The sequence below is a fragment of the Malus domestica genome, chromosome 03 (genome assembly GCF_042453785.1).
Source record: "Malus domestica chromosome 03, GDT2T_hap1".
NCBI classification, from domain to species: Eukaryota; Viridiplantae; Streptophyta; class Magnoliopsida; order Rosales; family Rosaceae; genus Malus; species Malus domestica.
Window position 1 is genome coordinate 23,200,802 of NC_091663.1, and position 21,412 is coordinate 23,222,213.

Sequence of the window (21,412 nt, forward strand, 5' to 3'; positions counted from 1 at the left end):
GTGTCAGATTGGTATCAGAGCATACTTAGGTCTTCATTCTTTCCACTTGGTAGTCATATTCCTTCATCCAGCCACAATTTTTTTGTTCTTCTAAATCTTGTTTGCCTCTTACAAAATCATGGATAATGGTGGTGGGAATGTACCTCGTCGACCTCGTTCTGGTTTGATGGGTGGAATTCAGCAATTGACTTTCACTTTGCGACATACTTTCCCTACGAATAGCGGGCATAGTCATACTTACATGGAGATTGCTCGGATTCATGGTGTTACCCAGCTGAATGTGGTTTGTGCTTGTGAGGAGGCTGATGATTGGCTCGAGAAAATAAAGGACACTCTGGAGGGTATGTCTTGCTACGGCTGAGTGGGCAAAGATCGCAGGTTACTTTCTTCAGGGTAATGTGAGATTTTGGTGGAAATCAGTGAAGGATTTTCAGCCACATAATTCGATGATGACTTGGGCTACCTTTAGGAGACTTTTCAATAAACACTTTTGAGCCCCGAGTATCATTTGAGAAAAAGACATGAATTCTTGAGTTTTCACCAGGGAAACTTAATGATTACGCAGCTGGATAGTACTTTTCGATGATTGGTGAGACACCACCTCCCGATCTATGGGAACCTTTAGGAAATGATGGTACAACTTGAAATTGCTCTGAATGATGACATCTGCAAACTCATGGCACCATATACTTATACATCTTATGAAGAGATGATTCAAGACACTTTGAGGGTTGAACAATCACTTTGGAATATGGTTAACCATAATCAGCATCAAAACCAGAACTAGCCTCAAAATTAGAACTAACGGGGTCGAGGTTTCGGATCTCAGAGCATGAGGGAGCATTCCACTTCCACTTCTTCTTTCGGCCCTAGACACTCATTCGCATTCAAACATTGTGGCCAAGGTTTGGGATCTTCTAGTGAAGATTTGGCAGTGAGATGGCGAGACAGTCTTTTAGTCAATTTAATCCAACGGTCACAGTTTGTGAACGTTATGGTTGGCGTCATCGGGGGGAATGCATTGCAGATGCAGTCATGTGTTTCAGGTGTGGTGGCACATCACACTATGTCCGTGATTGCCCTTCTACACTCCCAGCAGAGAATTATGCTTCTAGTTAGGGTTATAGTGGGAGTAATAATCCGAGTACTCAAAGTTATGGTGGGAGTAGTAATCTGTGTACTCAAAATCCTAGTGCAGCTTCTGGCAGTTGTGCTCAAGGTAGCTGAACAGGCTATAATGATCAGGGTGCTATGACTTGTGAAGGTCGTAGTAGTGGTTCAGGACGATAGGCCTATAGATGTATCAATGCTATGACTCAATGGAAGGCAGAGTAGGATCCTAGAGTTATCACGAGTACGTTACTTTTTTTGGTCATTAGGCTTGTGTTCTGATTGATCTGGATGCTACATATTCATTCATGTCTTCACAATTTGTGCTGGTGGTGAACCCGCAACCTAGATCACTTAGGTTTGATATGTTCAAAGAATTGCCTCCTGGAGATTTATTTTGTGCACAGTGGGAGTTTAGGGATTGCCCACTTATTGTCGAGGGAGAACTTTTGGAGGCCAATTTAATTCCTTTTAAACTTGTGGAGTTCAATATCATTTTGGGAATAGATTGCCTATCTAAACACAATGCGTATATCGGTTATAGAGAACAATTTGTGACATTTGACTAGCTTGAATGACCAATAATCACGTTTCAAGGTGAGAGTAGGATTATTCAAAATAGTATTATTTTCGTTATCAGGATGACAAAGTTGTTACAGAAAGGTTGTGTGGGATTCTTGGCTCGCGGGGTCAAGCAAGATGAACCTTATCTGTGTGCTGGGGATGTGCTAGTGGTGAATGAATTCACCGATGTCTTTCCTGAAGATTTAGCAGGGTTACCACCTGCAAGAGAAGTTGAATTCACCATCGACTTACTTCTAGGTACCATCCCTATTTCTTTAGCACCATATAAAATGACAGCAGCTAAATTGAGGGAGTTGAAGATTCAACTTCAGAAGCTTGTAGATAAAGGCTATATCCAACCCAGTATTTCTCCCTAGGGCGTTCCTGTGCTATTTGTGAGGAAGAATGATAGGTCGATGAGACTCTGCACCGACTATAGGCAACTTAATCAGGTGACAGTGAAGAACTGTTATCCTCTACCTCATATTAATGACTTGTTTGATCAACTGAGCGGTGCTCGGGTATTCTCTAAGATTAATCTTTATTCGGGTTATCATCAGCTACTGATACGGGATGAAGATGTACCAAAAACCACTTTTCACACTCGCTACATACACTTAAATTCTGTGTCATGCCTTTTGGATTAACGAATGCACCTGTAGCTTTCATGGATCTGATGAATAGAGTTTTTCAGATTGTATCTTGATTAGTTTATGATTGTATTAATCGATGACATCTTGATTTACTCCAAGGGTAATGCCGAGCATATGAAATATCTGAAGTTAGTGTTGGAGAAGTTAAGGAAGCATTAGCTGTATGCGAAGTTTAGTAAATGTCAATTTTGGCTGGACCAGATCAATTTCCTTGGGCATGTGGTTTATGCTGAGGAAATTTATGTGTGACCCGTCAGAAGATTTCTACAGTGTCTATGTAGGAATAACCAAGGAATGTCACTGAAGTGCGAAGTTTTCTTGGGCTAGCTGGTTATTACCGACGTTTTGTGTATGATTTCTCCGCAATTGCCTTGCCTCTTACTAAATTGACCCGAAAGGGATTCAAATTTGAATGGGAGAAAAATTACGAATGGAGTTTTCAGGAGCTTAAACATCATCTTACTCATGCCCTCGTCCTTGCTCTTTTGGACGACGGCGAAGATTTTGAAATCTATATGATGCATCCTTGTTAGGCTTGGGTTGTGTTCTGATGTAGCGTGGGAAAGTCATTGCCTATGCTGTCAGACAACTCAAACCTCATGAGAAAAATTACCTCACTGATTATCTAGAGCTTGGAGTAGTAGTATTTGCTTTAAAAATTTGGCAACAATATTTGTACGGCGAGAAGTGACGCATCTTTACGGATCACAAAAGCTTAAAGTACATCTTCACCTATAATGAGTTGAACGTGAAACATAGAAGGTGGATGTAACTCATTAGTGACTACAATTGCATTATTGAGTATCATCTTAGTCACATAAATGTCGTAGTAGACGTTCTTAGCCTGTAATCCTATGGATAGCTTGCATCTCTTCGAGCTATCCATGTCTCGCTATTATTTTCACTTAGAGAAACCGGCATTACGGTGACACGAGATTCACAGGGAGCATTGTTGGCGCACTTTCAAATTAGGCCTATTTTCGTGGATCTAGTTTGGGAAGCTTAAGAGCACGATCATCAGTATGCAGACTTAAGAGAACAGGTACAAAATGGTTTGAGGCGAGATATAAGGATCTGGAGAGATGGAGCCTTGATGATGGGAAATAGATTATTCGTGCCTACAAACAATTAAGTTGTGAAAACGAAAATTCTTAATGAAGCTCACATTTTGGCATATGCCAAGCTTTGTATCACACTATTCGTCAATTCTACTATTGGTATAGGATGAAATGGGATGTTGTGGAGTATGTGAAGAGATGTATAATTTGTCGACAAGTGATAGCGAATAGACAGAGACCAAAAGGACTAATCCAGAATCTCCCTATACTAGCTTGGAAGTGGGACGATATCACCATGGATTTTGTGTATAAATTACCGAGCACGCGGTCAAGGTTTGATGGCATTTGGGTGATTGTGGATAGGCTTGGCAAACGGGTCGTGTTTGTGTCGTTTTTGTGTAACACTTGTTATCTTAACGGGTCGTGTTGTGTCACACCCGTTATCTTAACGGGTCTTTAACAGGTTGGGTCACTTTACCCAACATGTAAAGTGACCTGACCCGTTATGACCCCTTAAGAAAAATATTTTTTTTTCTTAAATTTTCACATACCACACGTTGCCACATAAATATTACTTCAAAACATTAAAACACATTTTTCATTTAAATACTACATCTACACTCGAAAATAAGAGCCCAATAAACAAACATCCATACACTACTAGTCTATTACAAAATATTAAATGTGCAAGGATATGCAAAATGAAACAATTTTTGTTTTCAAGGTTGTGAAACCTTTCTCAAAAGTTTAAACCTTGCCAATGGAACTCAAAGCTTGCATGTTATTCCTTTTACAAAATTCTCAATTTTCATCGATCATCATGACATAAGATTTTGTGGTACCAGTAGTGTAAATATTTTAAATTGAAGAACAAATTCATTCATTGTTTTCATATAGGGTCAATGAGTGTAGCTATAAAACAATCATCAAAATCTGAGTTCAAAATAATCGTTAAACCGTGATTTTTCATTGATAACCATCGAAAAGTTTTGTCCCGTTACTTTATCTTGGAATGTTTGTTTTTTGTGATTTTTGGCGTATGTGATCTTGAAGCATATACAAACAAGTTTGATGGTTGGATCATTGAAATTAGTTTCGTAGAATGTGTATCCTATCCAAACGATAGAATCACCAACACTTAAAGTTTATTTATACTTTCATTAAGTATAACATAAGATTTTGTGGTATCCAGTAGTGTAAATATTTTAAATTGAAGATCGAATTCATTCATTGTATTCATATAGGGTCAAAGAGTGTAGCTGTAAAAAATCATCAAAATTGGAGTTAAAATAACCGTTAAATCGTGATTTTTCGTTCATAACCGTAAAAAAGTTTTGTCCCATTACTTGATCTCCGAATGTTTTTTTTTTTGCAATTTTTGGTGTATGCGATCTTGAAGTATATACAAACATGTTTGACGGTTGGATCATTGAAACTAGTTTAGTAGAATGTGTATCCCATCAAAACAATAGATTCACTAACACTTACGAGTTTATTCATACTTTCATCAAGTATAACATAAGATTTTGTGGTATCCACTAGTGTAAATATTTTAAATTGAAGATCGAGTCATTAATTGTATTCATATAAGGTCAAGGAGTGTAGCTGTAAAAAATCATCAAAATCAGAGTTAAAATAACCGTTAAATCGTGATTTTTTGTTGATAACGGTTGAAAAGTTTTGTACCGTTACTTGATCTCTGAATGTTTGTTTTTTGCGATTTTTAGCATATGTCATCTCGAAGCATATTCAAACAAGTTTGACGGTTGCATCATTGAAATTAGTTTCGTAGAATGCGTATCCCATCAAAACGATAGATTCACTAACACTTAAGAGTTTATTCATACTTTCATTAAGTATAAGATAAGATTTTGTGGTATCCACTAGTGTAAATATTTTAAATTGAAGATCGAGTTCATTCATTGTATTCATATAGGGTCAATGAGTGTAGTTGTAAAAAATCATCAAAATCAAAGTTAAAATAACCGTTAAATGGTGACTTTTCGTTGATAACCGTAAAAAAGTTTTGTCTCGTTACTTGATCTTTGAACGTTTGTTTTTTTTCAATTTTTGGTGTATGCAATCTTGAAGTATAAACAAATATGTTTGACGGTTGGATCATTAAAACTAGTTTCGTAAAATGCATATCCTATCATTGAAACTACTGTCATGAAGTATAACATAAGGTTTTGTGGTATCCACTAGTGTAAATATTTTAAATTGAAGATCGAGTTCAATTGTATTCATATAGGGTCAAGGAGTGTAGTCGTAAAAAATCATCAAAATCGGAGTTAAAATAACCTCTAAATGTTTGTTTTTTGTGATTTTTGGTGTATGTGATGCGAAAATTAACTTAACATACAAATTTAACCCTCTTTTGACAATTGTAGTATAAGTATAAGTAGGGATCGTTCTGGACCGGGGATTAGGAGGGCTTGCTAATAACCTCTAAACTGACTCAAAAACATAAAACTAAACTTAAAAACACTTAACAAGACTCACAAGACTCAAAGCAAACTTAAAATACTCAAAACAGCTTAAAACAACTAAATAAACTTAAACTAGACACTAGGAATGACTTTGGACGAAAATTGACTTTTACTTGAATCAAAACACTTAAAAACACAAACTAAAACAGATTTGAAACACTTTGAAGCAAGAAAGTAAAAGGGGGGGTTTTGATTTGGATGAAGTTGAAACAAACAAACAAGTATGAAAAACTAGACAGATTGTAAAACGAATTTGAGAAATAAGATGATGGATGGGATAGCTAGAGGCTTTTTCTCCACACTTGACATGTAAAGCCGTGAGTTCATCCTTTCATTCTTGTTCGGCTGCTGGGGATCAAGAATGATGTGCTCGGCATCTTCTTCAAGTTTCCATCCCGTCTTATCTGCTGGCACATTGATTTAGACACCATCTTCTTGAACCGTCTGCTATAATTTGGTAGCTTCATCATCGCATTGGACCTTGGTAGCCTCTACGGGGGTAAAGGTCTTCTTCTTTAACTCTTTTAGTGCTTAAACAGTGCATCGTCGAGATGTGGCCTGGTCAGACTTAATTTCTCCGGTTTCTTCTCCCAGGATGTGGAATCAGCTTTTTTGGTACTTGACAGAGGTTATGACATCCATCTTTATCAACCAAGGTCGCCCAAGAATCCCATTGTAGGGAAATAGGTCACTCGTGAACATCTACTTTGAAACAACCGGTAGTGTTCTCACGTCAAGTGTAATGTTGTCAATGGAAGTCGAGTTGTGTCTATTGAACTCGGTGAGTACCTCCATTCGGTGTATGATTACGTTTTCCAGGCCTATCTTCTGAATTACTGAGAGCTGAAGTAGGTTGATTGTATTTTCGTTGTCAACCATCATTATGTCGACTATAGTGTGGGCTAGTTGGACATATATCACTAGTGCGTCGTTGTGTTGGAAGTAGATGCCTTCGGTATCATGCTTGGTGAAGCCAACGATAGGTCCAGGTTGGGTGTTCACCGCCTAGACCTAAGAGACTAATAGAGCTTGTTAGATCTTCCTCTTCTTTGAGTTATTGGTTGCCCCCAAGTGCTCAGGTTAAATGAAGATGCCATTGATCTGAATTGTCTTAGTTGTTCGGCCTTGGTTAGCGTTTGCATCCCTTCTAGGTTATGCAGCTGGCTTGTCCAAGTATCTGTTGACCATGCCTTCTTTCACCAGCTTCTTTAGCTAGTTCCTCCAAGTGTAGCACTCGTTAGTTGTATGATCGAGACCTCGATAGAATGCACAGTACTTGGTGTGGTCCAACTTAAAGGTATCTCCTTTTGATGGTTTCGGCAGCTTCAACCTTGGTTCGCACTTGATGTCGCAAAGGATTTTGTGGATCGGGATCAAAAACTTAGAATAGTTCTTAAGCGTCGGGCCTTTTTTAGTCAGGGATCGGTCCCTACACTTGGCCTCATGCCTGCTTTTGTTATTGTATTGTTTTCCATCCTCCTTCTTTTGAGCTAATTTCGATTCTTTTTTAGGCTACTAGAGTACCTTGTCTGGTCGTCGAGCCTCATCCTAAAGTGCATGCTTCTCTGCCAGAGTGAATGAGTCTGCCAGAGTTAGATATTCTTTCATGATCAATTCTTCGAATAGCAGGTGGTATGATGGGAGTCCTTTTTGGAAAGCTGCACTAGCTATTGAGTTGTTGCATCTGACTATCTTCGCCTTCTCTGCTTTAAACCAATTCACATAGTCACGGAGTGACTCATTTGGGTTTTTCTTGTCGTTGAACAAGCAGTCGGACTTCTTCTTGATCGAGTAATAGGATGAATAATCATTTGTGAAAACAAAAGAAAGCTCATCAAAACTCCGGATAGATTGTGGCAGCAGGGTGTGGAACCAATCTTGGGCCTCGCCTTGTAAGGTTGTGGTGAATATCTTGCACATAAGGGCATCATTGTTCCAATAAAGGATCATTGTACTGCGATAATGCTTTAGGTGCCTCTCTAGGTCTTCATCTCCTTTGAAAGATGTGAAATGTGGCATGTTGAACTTGCGTGGAGGCTCTGCCTGCTCGATCTCGTCCATGAAATGTGACCTGCTTATATTGGTCATGTCTCATCAGAGTGCCTCGTCACTGACTTCATTGCGCTGGAAATCGTACAATCGTTCGACCAGGAGCTTCTCTACTTCTTCCTAAATTTATCTTTACTAGGGTAGCGGAGCTTCCGGCTACGCCTGGTCGTGACCTGCTGGCTTATGCTGCTTTTCTATATGCTCGAGTCGTTTATGCCGCGACTACGGTGCATATAGTACACTCTTGGCAAACGAGTAAATTACTCGTGAGCTGCCAGTTGAACTTGAGCCAGATTAAGTGACTAATTGTCTCCATCCGTCATGCTGCCTACTCCAATGTGAAGTGGATGATGCTCCTTATTGACCTAGCCGCGAATGAACACTTTGCATGGAAGGTTATCCATGTTGATTATCGAAGTATGGCCCCAACAGTGAATATATTCTCGCCTTCAGGCCTAACCGAGAATGCACGCTCTTTCACACGCTAAGACAAAAGTATACGCTATCTTGGGGGCCTACTCGAGAGTGTGCACTGCCCTTGTCCTATTTTAGGACACCTTATCTGGGGCACGCTGCATTTTGATACTCTTCAAAAGTTGATTCACAAAGTTCGTCTGTTGCGCGAGTGTGCTTGTTAACTCTATGACTTGTTGATGCAAGTGTTGTTTGCCATTTGGGGTGGAAGAGCTTGGACGGTATGCATCTCCTTGAGTGGTGGAAGTGTAATGGACTTTGAGCGTGAATTTGAGTTGGGATATGTCAAATCTTCGAAAAAATAGGGTGAAATACCTCTGATTTAATCATCGATCTAAAAATCTGAAGCTGGGATGATTAAACCGATCTTAGGTAGGCTTAGGCTGCTAGGTTGGCCACGAGAATAGGCTGGACCATGGGTTGAACCACAGAAGTGGGTCGGGCCGCTGGTGTGGGCTGGGCTGCTAGAGCACACAAGCGTTGGGCAACTTCTTTCCTCGACGCGGCTTGGGCCAACTACTATACGGCACTGCAAAATGGTGTGGGCCTAAGCTTGGTGCTGCTCTGTGGCATGGGGCCTTGGTATGCCAGGCTGCTACTGCTGGTGTCTAGGCCTGGGCTTGCTCTAGGGCCTCGTCTGCTGTGGTGGTAACAAGCTTAGCTGCCTCTAGGGCTTGCACCACTTGGGCCATGGCTTGATCAACACGCTGAAATGGAGTTGTCCCACTATCCACTGCCATGATGGTTCTCGTGGCTGCCATGGTGGTGGTGCTCTGTGGTGGCAAAGTTACCCCTCTTACCTTTGCGTTATTCATATAAGTGTAGAACTCCTTGCATCAAAGTTCAACTGCATCTAAGGGATCATTTTCTGAGAAAATCAAAAGTTGCTCATTCCTTCCACCATTATGGCCAGTCTAAACATGTTTCCAATTGTGGTCATTTTGCTTTTGGTGAGTTACGCACTTCCAACATTAGCACATTTGGATGACTCGCCAGCCGTGGTTGAGTGCAAAAAACATTTCAGCATAAAGTATGCATTCGACGTGTACAACTATATTTTCAAAGGTAAGAAAATTGGGGACTTTAGTTGTCAGGCCCTTGTGGCTTTAGGAAGACCGTGCCATAATGTGTTCGTGAACAGCACCTTTACTTATGAACACAACAGGAACAGAACTGCCATTCAAGCCAGGGCTGACCGAGTATTTAATCATTGTATAATTACAACTTCCATCCCACCTCCTTCTTCGTTATCTTAAACAGAGAATTGAACTTCTCTAGGGCCAACAAATTTGTCGGATGTTTCATGAATTGGAATAAAATTTCGATGTACTTGCTTTAATGCCCTGTTATGACTTCACTTTGTTGCTTTGAGTTGTAAAGCATTTTCTAAATGATTGAGGAATGAACAATAGTAATAAAACAACTATCACGCAAATTTAAAATATTTCATGAAACATCGTAAGTAATAGAGATCAGTTTTACATTTATTTGGCCTTTACCCGTGCATTACGTTTGGTTATTGTAGCTACACAGCATATTGATGTGTAATGCTTATTTTTCAAGAAACTTCTTTTGCTTGTCCCATTTCATACATGTACGGAACTATTGTCTACTATATGGCTACTCGTACGATCGCGATCTTCCTGGTAACAGTCATACGTGTCTCCTTCAATGTTTCCATGTCCAAGTTGAGAAAGATGAAAAGTTCACCATGGCATATTGCCCAAAATTCTTACAAAATGACGTTTAAATAAGCTTATGAAAGACTCTTGATCACTCTTATTAGCCTTTTGGTTCAAGTTGTTATGCACATGCCTTTGTACTTCAAGAAAGGGGTGCCCATTTACTTAATCTATTGTACTTCAACGATTCTTCGCTTCTTAACAAATTTAATCTCTTACATCACATTTTGATTTTGATATAGTAGGAATAATAATGCTCGAGAAATACGTTTGTCCATTTACTGCAAAACAATTATGGCTAGTTGCGTTCTTTTTCCTACTTGTCGTCTCTTTTTCACGCAACGATAGTAACTAACACAATATGCAGGTTCAGTTCACTATTTTCGCAACTCTTTTGTAATAAACAAGTTAGTGAATTAATTTGCAACCAAGTAATATTTGTGCGAAATAATAAATAGTTATGTGATTGTTGAGATTAATTAAATAATCTATGTGGACTTGTAAGTTGTGTTTATGGTACCAATATAAATACCAAATTAGAAACTCTTGAATTTGATACCTCACATCAGTAAATACATTGCTAAAGTAAGGAAAATGTGTTTGTCAATTTACAAATGACTTGCACCTTTGCCTCATCCCTTATAAGAGTAGAACTCCGTGCGTCAAAGTTCAACTGCATCTACATGATCATTTTCATAGAAAATCAAAAGTTATTTATTCTTTCCACCATTATGGCCGGACTAAACCTGTTTCTAATTGTGGTCATTTTTCTTTTGACGAGTTGCGCACTTCCAACGTTGGCGCATTTGGATGACTCGTCGGCCTTGGTTAAGCTCAAAAAACATTTCAGCATAAAGTGTGCATTCGACGTGTACAACTATATTTTCAAAGGGAAGAAAATTGGTGACTTTACTTGCCGGGCCATTTTGGCATTGGGAAGACTGTGCCATAATGTTTTCGTGAACAACACCTTTACTTATGAATACACCGGTAACATAACTGCCATTCAAGCCAGGGCTGACCGAGTATTTAATCATTGTATAATTGCAACTTCCGTCCCACCTCCTTCTTCGCTATCTTAAATAGAGAAATTAGCTTCTCTATGGCTAACAAATTTGTGGGATGTTTCATGAGTTTGAATATCTATGTATTTGCTTTGATGCCCTGTTACGACTTCACTTTGTTACTTTGAGTTGTAAAGAATTTTCTAAATGATTGAGGAATGGGAAATAGTAATAAAACAACTATCACACCAATTTAAAATAACTCATGAAATATCGTAAGTAATTGAGATCAATTTTACATTTATTCGACCTTTACATGTGCATTACATTTGGTTATTGCAACTACACTTCATATTGATGTGTAATGCTTATTTTTCAAGAAATTTATATTGGTCGTCCCATTTCACGCATATACGGAACTATTGTTTGCTATATGGTACTCGTTGATCGCGATCTTCCTGGTAACAGTCATACTTGTCTCCTTCAATGTTTCCGGGTCCAAGTTTAGAAAGATGAAAAGCTCGCCATGGCGTATTGCCCAAAATTCTTGCGAAACGACGTTGAAATAGGCTTACTAAAGACTCTTGATCACTCATATTAGCCTTTTGGTACAAGTTGTTATGTATTGATACTTGGCACGATAACATTGGGAGGAATGATTGCTCCTAAGCCAAATGCCAAGGAGAGAGGGGTATCACCAGTTGCTCGTTTGGCCTACCCGTTACCTTGGGGATACCTAGGAGTGGACATGTGTTACTTGATGCCATATTTCTAGAAGAACTTTTCCAAATCTTTGCCTACGAATTACGGGTCATTGTCTGTGGCGATGGATTGAAGAATGCCAAATTGGCAGATGATGTTCCTCTATATGAAGCGTTTTATGTCTATATGAGTTGTGGTTGTTATGGGCTCTACTTCCACCCACTTGGTGAAATAGTTAATTGCCATGATCATCTTGCCCATGCCCCCTAATAACAGGCGACATTCACCTTACCAAGTCAATTACCCACTTCATGAACGGCTAATGACTCGTATGCAGGTGTAGTTCGCTTGCAGTCAATGTTTACCGACTTGTAATGTTGGTTGTGGTCGCACTTTTGTACCTACTCCTTAGCGTCTTAATGCATAGTAGGCCAGTAGTATACTGCTTTTAGAGCCTTCTGTGTTAAGGATCTACCTCCAGAATGATTTCCCCAAACACCTTGGTGGATTGAACTTAGAACCTTTAGGTCGTCGGGAGGCATTAAGCAGCGATGATGTGGTCTAGTGTAGGATCTTCGGACGAGAATGATGTTCCACATGTAGTAGCATGCTGCTTTCATTTGGAGCTTTCTAGATTCCAATCTTTCTATGAGGAATGTGCCACTGACCAGGTAGTCTATAATGGAATCTTCCCAGTTTATAGTTGTACTAACCTGTGACACCTCGGCTGCTGGTTGCGCCACTATGCTTGGTTTGTCCAGATACTCCACCAAAATAGAGCATTTAAGTTGATGGTCGAAGGTGGACCCTATGCCAGCTAGCGCATCTGCGTGGGCGTTGTTTGCTCATGGAACTCAAGTGATGATGTAAGTCTGAAATGCCTCAAGCTGCTTTTGTACCTTCTCTAGGTATTGTGCCATCTTCAGATGCTTTGCCGTGTACTCCTCCGTAGTCTGGCTGGTGATTAGTTGGGAATCGAAATGAATTGCAAGCTTTTTCACAGCTAAGTCTTTTGCCATTCGAAGGCTTGCCAATAGGGCTTCGTACTCTGCTTCGTTGTTGGATACTTTGAAGCCTAAAGTGATCACCTACTTAAGCATCGAACCGCCGGGGGTAATAAGGACCACACCTAGTCCCGAGCCCTTGCAGTTAGATGCGCCATTAATGTGCAAATGTCAGAAGTCTCCATTGGGTGAGACAGGCGTGGCTATTATTTTTAATTTATCTTTTATTCTTTGGTTTGAATAACCAAACTAGGGTATTTGTTGAACAATTTGACACTTATTATTGACGCAATTGTCGCTCGTTAACGTTATATTCAGGCATGTGGGACATGAATATTGTACCATACACAGTAGGGTGTGATATAATATTTGTGCTAAAATGAGTTTACCAAGAAAGGGATGCTCATTTACTTAATCTATAGTACTTCAACAATTCTTCGCTTCTTAACAAATTTAATCTTTTACATCACATTTTCATTTTGAAATAGTAAGAATAATAATGCTTGAGAAATACGTTTGTCCATTTATAGTAGAACAAGTAAGGCTTGTTGTGTTCTTTTTCCTACTTGTCGTCTCTTTTTCACCCAACGATAGTCACTAACATGACATGCAAGTTTAGTTCACGGTTTTCACAACTCTGTTGTGATAAACTAGTCAGTGAATTAATTTGAAAACAAGTAATATTTGTGCGAAATAATAAATAGCTACATGATTGTTGACATTAATTAAACAATTTATGGGAACTTGTAAGTTGCGTTTATGGTACCAAAATAAATACCAAATTAGAAACTCTCGTATTTGATACCTCACATTAGTAAATAGGTTGCTAAAGTAGTTTTAAAGGAAAATGCGTTTTTCATTTTTCAAATGACTTGCACCTTTGCCTCATCCCTTATAAGTGTAGAACTCCTTGCGTCAAAGTTTAACTGCATCTAAGGGATCATTTTCTGATAAAATCAAAAGTTACTCATTCTTTTCACCATTATGGCCAGTCTAAACATGTTTCCAATTGTGGTCATTTTGTTTTTGGTGAGTTGTGCACTTCCAACGTTGGCGCATTTAGATGACTCGCCAATCGTGGTTGAGTGTAAAAAATATTTCAGCATAAAGTATGCATTCGACGTGTACAACTATATTTTCAAAGGGAAGAAAATTGGTGACTTTAGTTGCCAGGCCCTTGTGGCTTTAGGAAGACCGTGCCATAATGTTTTCGTGAACAGCACATTTACTTATGAACACACCGGGAACAGAACTGCCATTCAAACCAGGGCTGACTGAGTATTTAATCATTGTATAATTGCAACTTCCATCCCACCTCCTTCTTCGCTATCTTAAACAAAGAATTGAACTTCTCTAGGGCTAACAAATTTGTGGGATGTTTCATGAATTAGAGTAAAATTTCTATGTATTTGCTTTGATGCCTTGTTACGACTTCACTTTGTTACTTATGCCAATTTAAAAAACTATGTGAAACATTGTAAGTAGTAGAGATCAGTTTTACATTTGTTCGGCCTTTACCCATGCATTACGTTCAGTTATTGCAGCTACACTGCATATTGATGTGTAATGCTTGTTTTTCTAGAAACTTATGCTACTCGTCCCATTTCTAGCATGTACGGAACTATTGTCCGTTATATGGCTGCTCGTATGCTCGTGATCTTCCTAGTAACAGTCATCTGTGTCTTCTTCATTGTTTCCGGGTCCAAGTTGAGAAAGATGAAAAGTTTGCAATGGCGTAGTGCCCAAAATTCTTACAAAACGACATTGAGACAGGCTTATGAAAGAGTCTTGATCGACTCCTATTGGCTTTTTGGTTCAAGTTGTTATGCACATGCTACATTTTGTAAAAGTGTGTTACCTCTGTATCATTTTTTATCTTTTTATATTTGGTTTGAATAACCAAAACTAGGGTATTTGTTGAACAATTTGACACTTATTATTGACGCAATTGTCGCTCGTTAACGTTATGTTCAGGCATGTGAGACATGAATATTGTACCATACACAGTAGGGTGTGATATAATATTTGTGCTCAAATGAGTTTACCAAGAAAGGGGTGCTCATTTACTTAGTCTATTGTACTTCAACATTATTCGCTTCTTAACAAATTTAATCTCTTACGTCATATTTTCATTTTGATATAGTAGGAATAATATACTTGAGAAATACGTTTGTCCATTTACTGCAGAACAATTAAGGCTTGTCGCGTTCTTTTTCCTGCTTGTCGTCTCTTTTGCACGCAACGATAGTCACGACATGAAGTTCAGTTCACAGTTTTCGCAACTCTATTGTGATAAACTAGTCAGTGAATTAATTTGCAAACAAGTAATATTTGTATGAAATAATAAATAGCTATGTGATTGTTGATATTAATTAAACAATTTATGGGAACTTGTAAGTTACATTTATGGTACCAAATAAATATCAAATTAGAAACGACTCGTATTTGATACCTCACATCAGTAAATATGTTGCTAAAATAGTTTTTAAGGAAAATGCGTTTTTCATTTTACGAATGACTCGCACCTTTGTCTCATCCCTTATAAGTGTAGAACTTCTTACGTCAAAGTTCAACTGCATCTAAGGGATCATTTTCTGAGAAAATCAAAAGTTACTCATTATTTTCACCATTATGGCCGGACTAAACATGTTTCCAATTGTGGTTATTTTGCTTTTGGCAAGTTACACACTTCCAACGTTGGCGCATTTGGATGACTCACTGGCCGTGTTTGAGTGCAAAAAACATTTCAACATAAAGTATGCATTCGACATGTACAACTATATTTTCAAAGGGAAGAAAATTGGTGACTTTAGTTGCCGAGCCCTTGTGGCATTGGGAAGACCATGCCATAATATTTTCGTGAACAACACCTTTACTTATGAACACACTAGGAACAGAACTGCCATTCAAGCCAGGGCTGACCGAGTATTTAATCATTGTATAATTGCAACTTCCGTCCCACCTCCTTCTTCACTATCTTAAATAGAGAATCAAACTTTTCTAGGGCTAACAAAATTGTGGGATGTTTCATGAGTTAGAATAAAATTTCGATATGCCTTGTTATGACTTTACTTTGTTGCTTTGAGTTGTAAAACATTTTCTAAATGATTGAGGAATGAACAATAGTAATGAAACTTTTACCACGCCAATTTAAAAACTTCCTGATACATCGTAAGTAATAGAGATCAATTTTACATTTGGTCGGCCTTTACCCGTGCATTATGTTCAGTCATTTCAACTACACTGAATATTGATGTGTAATGCTTATTTTTCTATAAACTTATGTTGCTCGTTCCATTTCAAGCATGTATAGAACTATTGTCAGGTATATGGCTATTCGTATAATCGCGATCTTCCATATAATGGTCATACATGTCTTCTTTATTGTTTCCAGGTTTAAGTTGAGAGAGATGAAAAGCCATGGCATATTGACCAAAAATTTTATGGTGAAATAAGCTTATGAAAGACTCTTGATCGACTCATTTTGACATTTTGGTTCAAGTTGTTATGCATATGCTACACCTTGTAAAAACGTGTCCATTTTGCACACCTCCATATCTTTCTTTATCTTTTTTCCTTTGGTCTGAATAACCAAAACTACAATATTTGTGAATGATTTGAAACTTATCATTGACGTAACTGTAGCTCTTTTAATTGATTTGAAACTTATTATGTCCATAGCAACGCCACCATCAGTAACATTTTGCACACCTCCATAGCTCTTTCTTTATCTTTTTTCCTTTGGTCTAAATAACCAAAACTAGAATATTTGTTGAATGATTTGAAACTTATCATTGATGTAACTGTAGCTCTTTTAATTGATTTGAAATGTATTATGTCCATAGCAACGCCACCATCAGTAACACCCGTCAACTGATCTCTCCCTCTTTCGACCCTGGAGACAGATCTGCTTCGGGCACTCGATTAATTGCCATCGTAGGATAAATCCCCAACTTTGTAAGCTGCCACCCCATTCTCTTTGTTGTGAACTCCCTATCCTTGTTGAATTTCCTTGGTACAATTGGTCGACTCTCTGCTGTGCTTTTCTTGATTCTATGTTGAATGAGAAGCTCTTCTTTTTCCTTATCTCAGCCAACGTCTTCTGCTCTTCTGGAGTCAGATCCAATCCATCTCAAAATCATCATCACCCTCCTCTTCCTGCCGGAGTCTTTCTTCTCGTTCCAACTCCTCAAGCCTATGCAAAATATCAGGATCAACAAAGTCATACACATTGTGCCCGTCAAGAATTTCTGGCATGACATCCTCTTTCCATTCATCATTAGCTATATAGTGCTTCTTCAAACTGGCAGAGTACACACCAGCACCGCCATTCTCATTCTCCAAATTTCTTTCTGTACTCCTCTTTTCCTTCTCCACTGCTTGCTTAGACTTGGCTTCTAAAACTACCTGAGGTATACATAGAGGCCTTTCCTTATTGTCACACGGCTTTGGCATTGCAACATGAAAACGATTTAAGCAGTCATTTACTTTCTTGGATTTCATCTTCAGCTCAACTCTCTGATTCAACAACCTCTCACAAGCTGCATTCTTTACAGACATCACCCCCTCGTCGATCAAAGTGCTCATGGTCAAGAGGACCCCCTCATCATTCGTAGCCTCACCTCCTTGACCAACCACTGTCTTCATTGCTTCATTTTTCATCTCTGCGACCAACTTTTTGTCTTCCTCGGATATACCGTCAAATGGCTGCAAATCAGTCTTATTGCAGACTATAATCAGTGGTTTGTTCATAATCAGAGACTTAGGGCTAGTTTGGTATTGTTGTGCTTTGAAAAAAAACTGATGTGAGAATAAGCGACTGTGCTGTGAGAATAAGCGGCTGTGAAATAAATCAGCAGAGTGTTTGGTAAACTTTTTTGTAAAAGTGCTTTTGGAAAAAAAAAAAAAAATCTGATAGTGGGTCTTTTCATTAAAGGAGCGTTGTAGCTCCGTGTGCTTTGAAAAAAAAAAGCAAATTTTTCAAAGCTACAAATAGCAGATTCAGCTTTTTCCTTTGATTTCAGCTTATTCTCAGAGCAGCTTCCAAAATAATCTTTTTTTTTTTTCAGTTTACCAAACACCTAAAACCCTCACAGTTTTTTTTCATGGGTGCTTTTTTTTTTAAGCATCTCACTCTCAAACCACCGCTTAATGCTGTGAAAAAGAGTTGTCTGTTGGGCAATGTTGTACCCACAAGACCCTGAGATGTCCAAGAAGAACAATGCCGCAGCTCTCAAGTGGGCCAGAGCTGTGATGCTGCACATCTCACTAATTTACGGTCCTCAAATGGTCGGTCCAAAATCCCTGGCGTATTAATTACCTGGTACCTCAAGTATTTATAGTCTGTATGTCCAACAAAAGAGTGATTTGGTGGTGAAAGCATAGGGCTGGACATCCGCATCAGCCCTAGTAATCTTGTTAATGAATGAACTCTTTCCAACATTCGGATAGCCACAAATCAATACTGTCCTGGTATTAGGGTCAATTGAAGGTAGCCTAGCCACGTGTTGCCTAATTTGTTCTAGGTAAGCTAAACTAGGATCAATCCTCTTTATAACCGTGCACATGCGACCAAGAGCAGCAACCTTGAGACATTCATATCAGTAAAGTGAATCCCCATACTTCAACAATTTCAGATTCTTTAGATATCTTTCCAATAAGGTTCCTTGCAGTATTGATTTGGCCAAGTGCAAGCTTGTAGTGGTCTTTGTTGTAGAGAACATGAAGAAGGTTGCCATCGAAAGGATGGATGTCATCAAGCTTAGGAAACTCATCGTTGATTCTGGAGAGCTTCTCATTAAAATTTTGCTGGGTATATTTCACCTTGCGCATATAGAATTGACGAAGGCGGGAAATGGCATATAACCCTTGTGGACAACAGGTCGGGTCTGCCGCTGGGTGCGAGATAAGATAATGTCCATGAAGTCCTTCCCATTTGGCACAACAGTCATCTTCTTGAAGTTATATACAAGTTAATACCAAGGTCGATTACCATACACTCAAAAGTAAAAAAACATAAAGTATCCAATTCAGTCCTAATTCCAAAACTGATTTTCACAGCACATAATTTGATTCCAAACGTCTAGCATATATTTGCATTAGTCTTTAATAATAAAGAAGCACAAAAATCCAACTGCTCAACCCAAAAATTTATAACCACCCCGCCAACAACATTCCACCAGAAACAACGAATCACTAACTTCATCACCAAAATCGTAACTTTCATGATGAAAGGGAAATTCATGTCAAAACCCCACAAAACTCAGCAGAATATTCAAAAATATTTCGAAATGAAACAACCATGCAATAATTCAAAGGCAGTTGTTACTTGTTAGTAATCAAAGACGAAAGCAAATTTGATAGAAATTCAGAAAACAAACAAGTCCATCCTTGTAATTGGCCTTTCCTCCCCACCCGCAATAACCGATAAACGTTTCCACCCTACCAAGACTTATCCCAATTAACTAAAAACACTATACTTCTTTCTGCTCTCACAAATTTAACAACAAATGAACAAAACATCCCCCAACACAAACGATAATTACCGATACAAATCGTATACAATGGAACCAGACAAGGTTTGCCAACGAAAATAGATACTTTTCGATGACAAATTACAGACACACACACTCTCCTAATCCCCGAATTAATCAAGCATTTGTTCTATAAGAAATGGTATGATTTGATTGAAACAACATGAAATCCGAACAAATAATGATTGTTTAATTTGATCCATTAACAAACCCGCCTACAAAAAGCTGCAAACAAATTGAAAACACAGTGCCAAAACAAAATCCCAACACCAGAAACTATGAGCCAAGGACGGTACAGTAGTAGAGCTTCTACGGAGATAAGTAAAGGACTTACTTCACAACACAAGGAGAGATTGAGAGAAGCGGCGGGGGCGGCTCTCAGAAGGAACGAAGAAAGGAAAAAGATGTATAATCAAAAGATTATAAATAGCTATTTCTGAAAGGTTTAGGGTTTTGGGGAAGACGTCTTCTAAAATCTCGTTGCACCTAGGGGTGGGCAAACGGCCCTAGGCCCGCGGGGCGAGCCGGTTCCATGCGGTTCGGGGTGGGTATGGAACGGGTCTGAAATTTGTAAAGACAAAACGGGACGGGCCGGGACGGGTTCACAAAATTATCGAGGCGGGGCGGGTGCAAAAGCCTAAGAAATCGAGGCCCCGCTGAATCGTTTCTCCCAATTATCACAAAAATATCTGCTGTGTTTTAGTGGTACTGCATTTGTTTACCCGAGTGGTAGTACATTTGTACTACACTGCTTTCTTTCCTCATTTCGTTTTGTTTTTTTTTTTAATTTTATTTTTTAGGGCCCCGTGTACATCACTTCTCATCAACTCCATCACTACTCTCCAATCTCCATCGCAACTCTCTCTCTCTCACTTCTTCCTCACCTCCTCACCAGAAAAATATCAAACTTAGTGTTTCAAAAACCTGAGTTTTAATCCAAAGTTCTCGAAAACCCAAAAAAGATGAGGAATCTTGAGTTTTTTTATGGAGCAGGACACTCTCCCTTTCCCTGATTCGTCTTCTCTTCTCTCCCTAACTCGTCTTCTCCTCTCTCCCTGACACGTCTTCTTTGGGTTTTTTTTTATTTTTTTTATTTTTTTATTTATGGTTCTAATTTTGTGTTGGCTGGGTGGGTTTTATGGTTCTAGTAGATCGATAATGATGACAACTAAGAAAGACGACTTGAACGGTTTGACTCCGAGCTATATCTGGGTTTTCTGGCACCATCTAGCCATTGATGCATCTGGGTTTTCCGGCACCATCTAATTTGAGCATCTGGGTTGTGGTGGAGGAAACAGGAGAAACAGTTGCTCGACAACTAAGGAAGATGACTTGAACGACGTCGTTCCTTCTGTGTTTAACGAAGAAAAAAATGTAATAAGAACCATGGACTCGCTACGAACCGGTCCGTTTCAAATGGGTCGGGTTATGTCGGGTTCCAAAATTCAAAAGCCCTCTACCCGGCCCAGCTCGTCCCGTTACATTTTAAAACAGGTAGGTTCGGTTCCTCTAAATTTGGGCCTAGTCCGGCCCGTGCCCAGCCCTAGTTGCACCGACTCGACGACCAGCTCGCTCGATTCGACAGCAAACGAGGGTTGGGCTGGGCTGGGCTGGGCTTTTCTACCACTACTAGTGTTCTAAAAATCGTGCTAGGCGCTTAACAGTCGGCCACCACCGCAATTAGTTCCTAATCGGTCACAAAATCGAAAAGAATATAAGGCAGATACTTGAGTGGAGTTAGGCGGGACTAGAGGGGGTTGGGCGAAGGGTAGGCGGGGGCATGCAGTGGCTGATGCATTGAGGGGCAGGGGGTCAGTTAGCTGACCCTCCGAATTTCAGTGAACGTCAATAGATACCGTAGATGCTGACCTTCCAAATTTCGGTGAATGTTTATAGATACCTTGGGTACTGCCTTTTTGAAAATTAGAGTTGGCTTCATACATGTCCTCCAACTAACTTCAAGCCTAAGACTCGGTGAATATCCATAGATACCTTGGGTGCTGCCCCTTGCATACATTAACAGGTGTTCAATATGTTTTTCCAAATAACTTTAGGCTTACCATGACTTGATGAAATGACGATATACATGC

At 39.2% G+C, this 21,412-nt stretch overlaps 1 protein-coding gene and 1 pseudogene across 1 annotated transcript; both read right to left on the reverse strand.

Annotated features, from left to right (window-relative positions):
* Positions 1-7,422: 7,422 nt before the first annotated feature.
* Positions 7,423-7,962, reverse strand: LOC139194731 (uncharacterized). The gene has a single exon (XM_070819638.1). The coding sequence runs from the start codon at positions 7,960-7,962 to the stop codon at positions 7,423-7,425; it is 540 nt and encodes a 179-aa protein (XP_070675739.1).
* Positions 7,963-16,419: 8,457 nt separating this feature from the next.
* Positions 16,420-18,755, reverse strand: LOC139194481 (nucleolar GTP-binding protein 1-like; annotated as a pseudogene).
* Positions 18,756-21,412: the final 2,657 nt, after the last annotated feature.

Bases quoted from the DNA above. Each gene is read 5' to 3' on its own strand.
- LOC139194731 (XM_070819638.1), bottom strand. From the start codon at position 7,962: ATGACCAATATAAGCAGGTCACATTTCATGGACGAGATCGAGCAGGCA.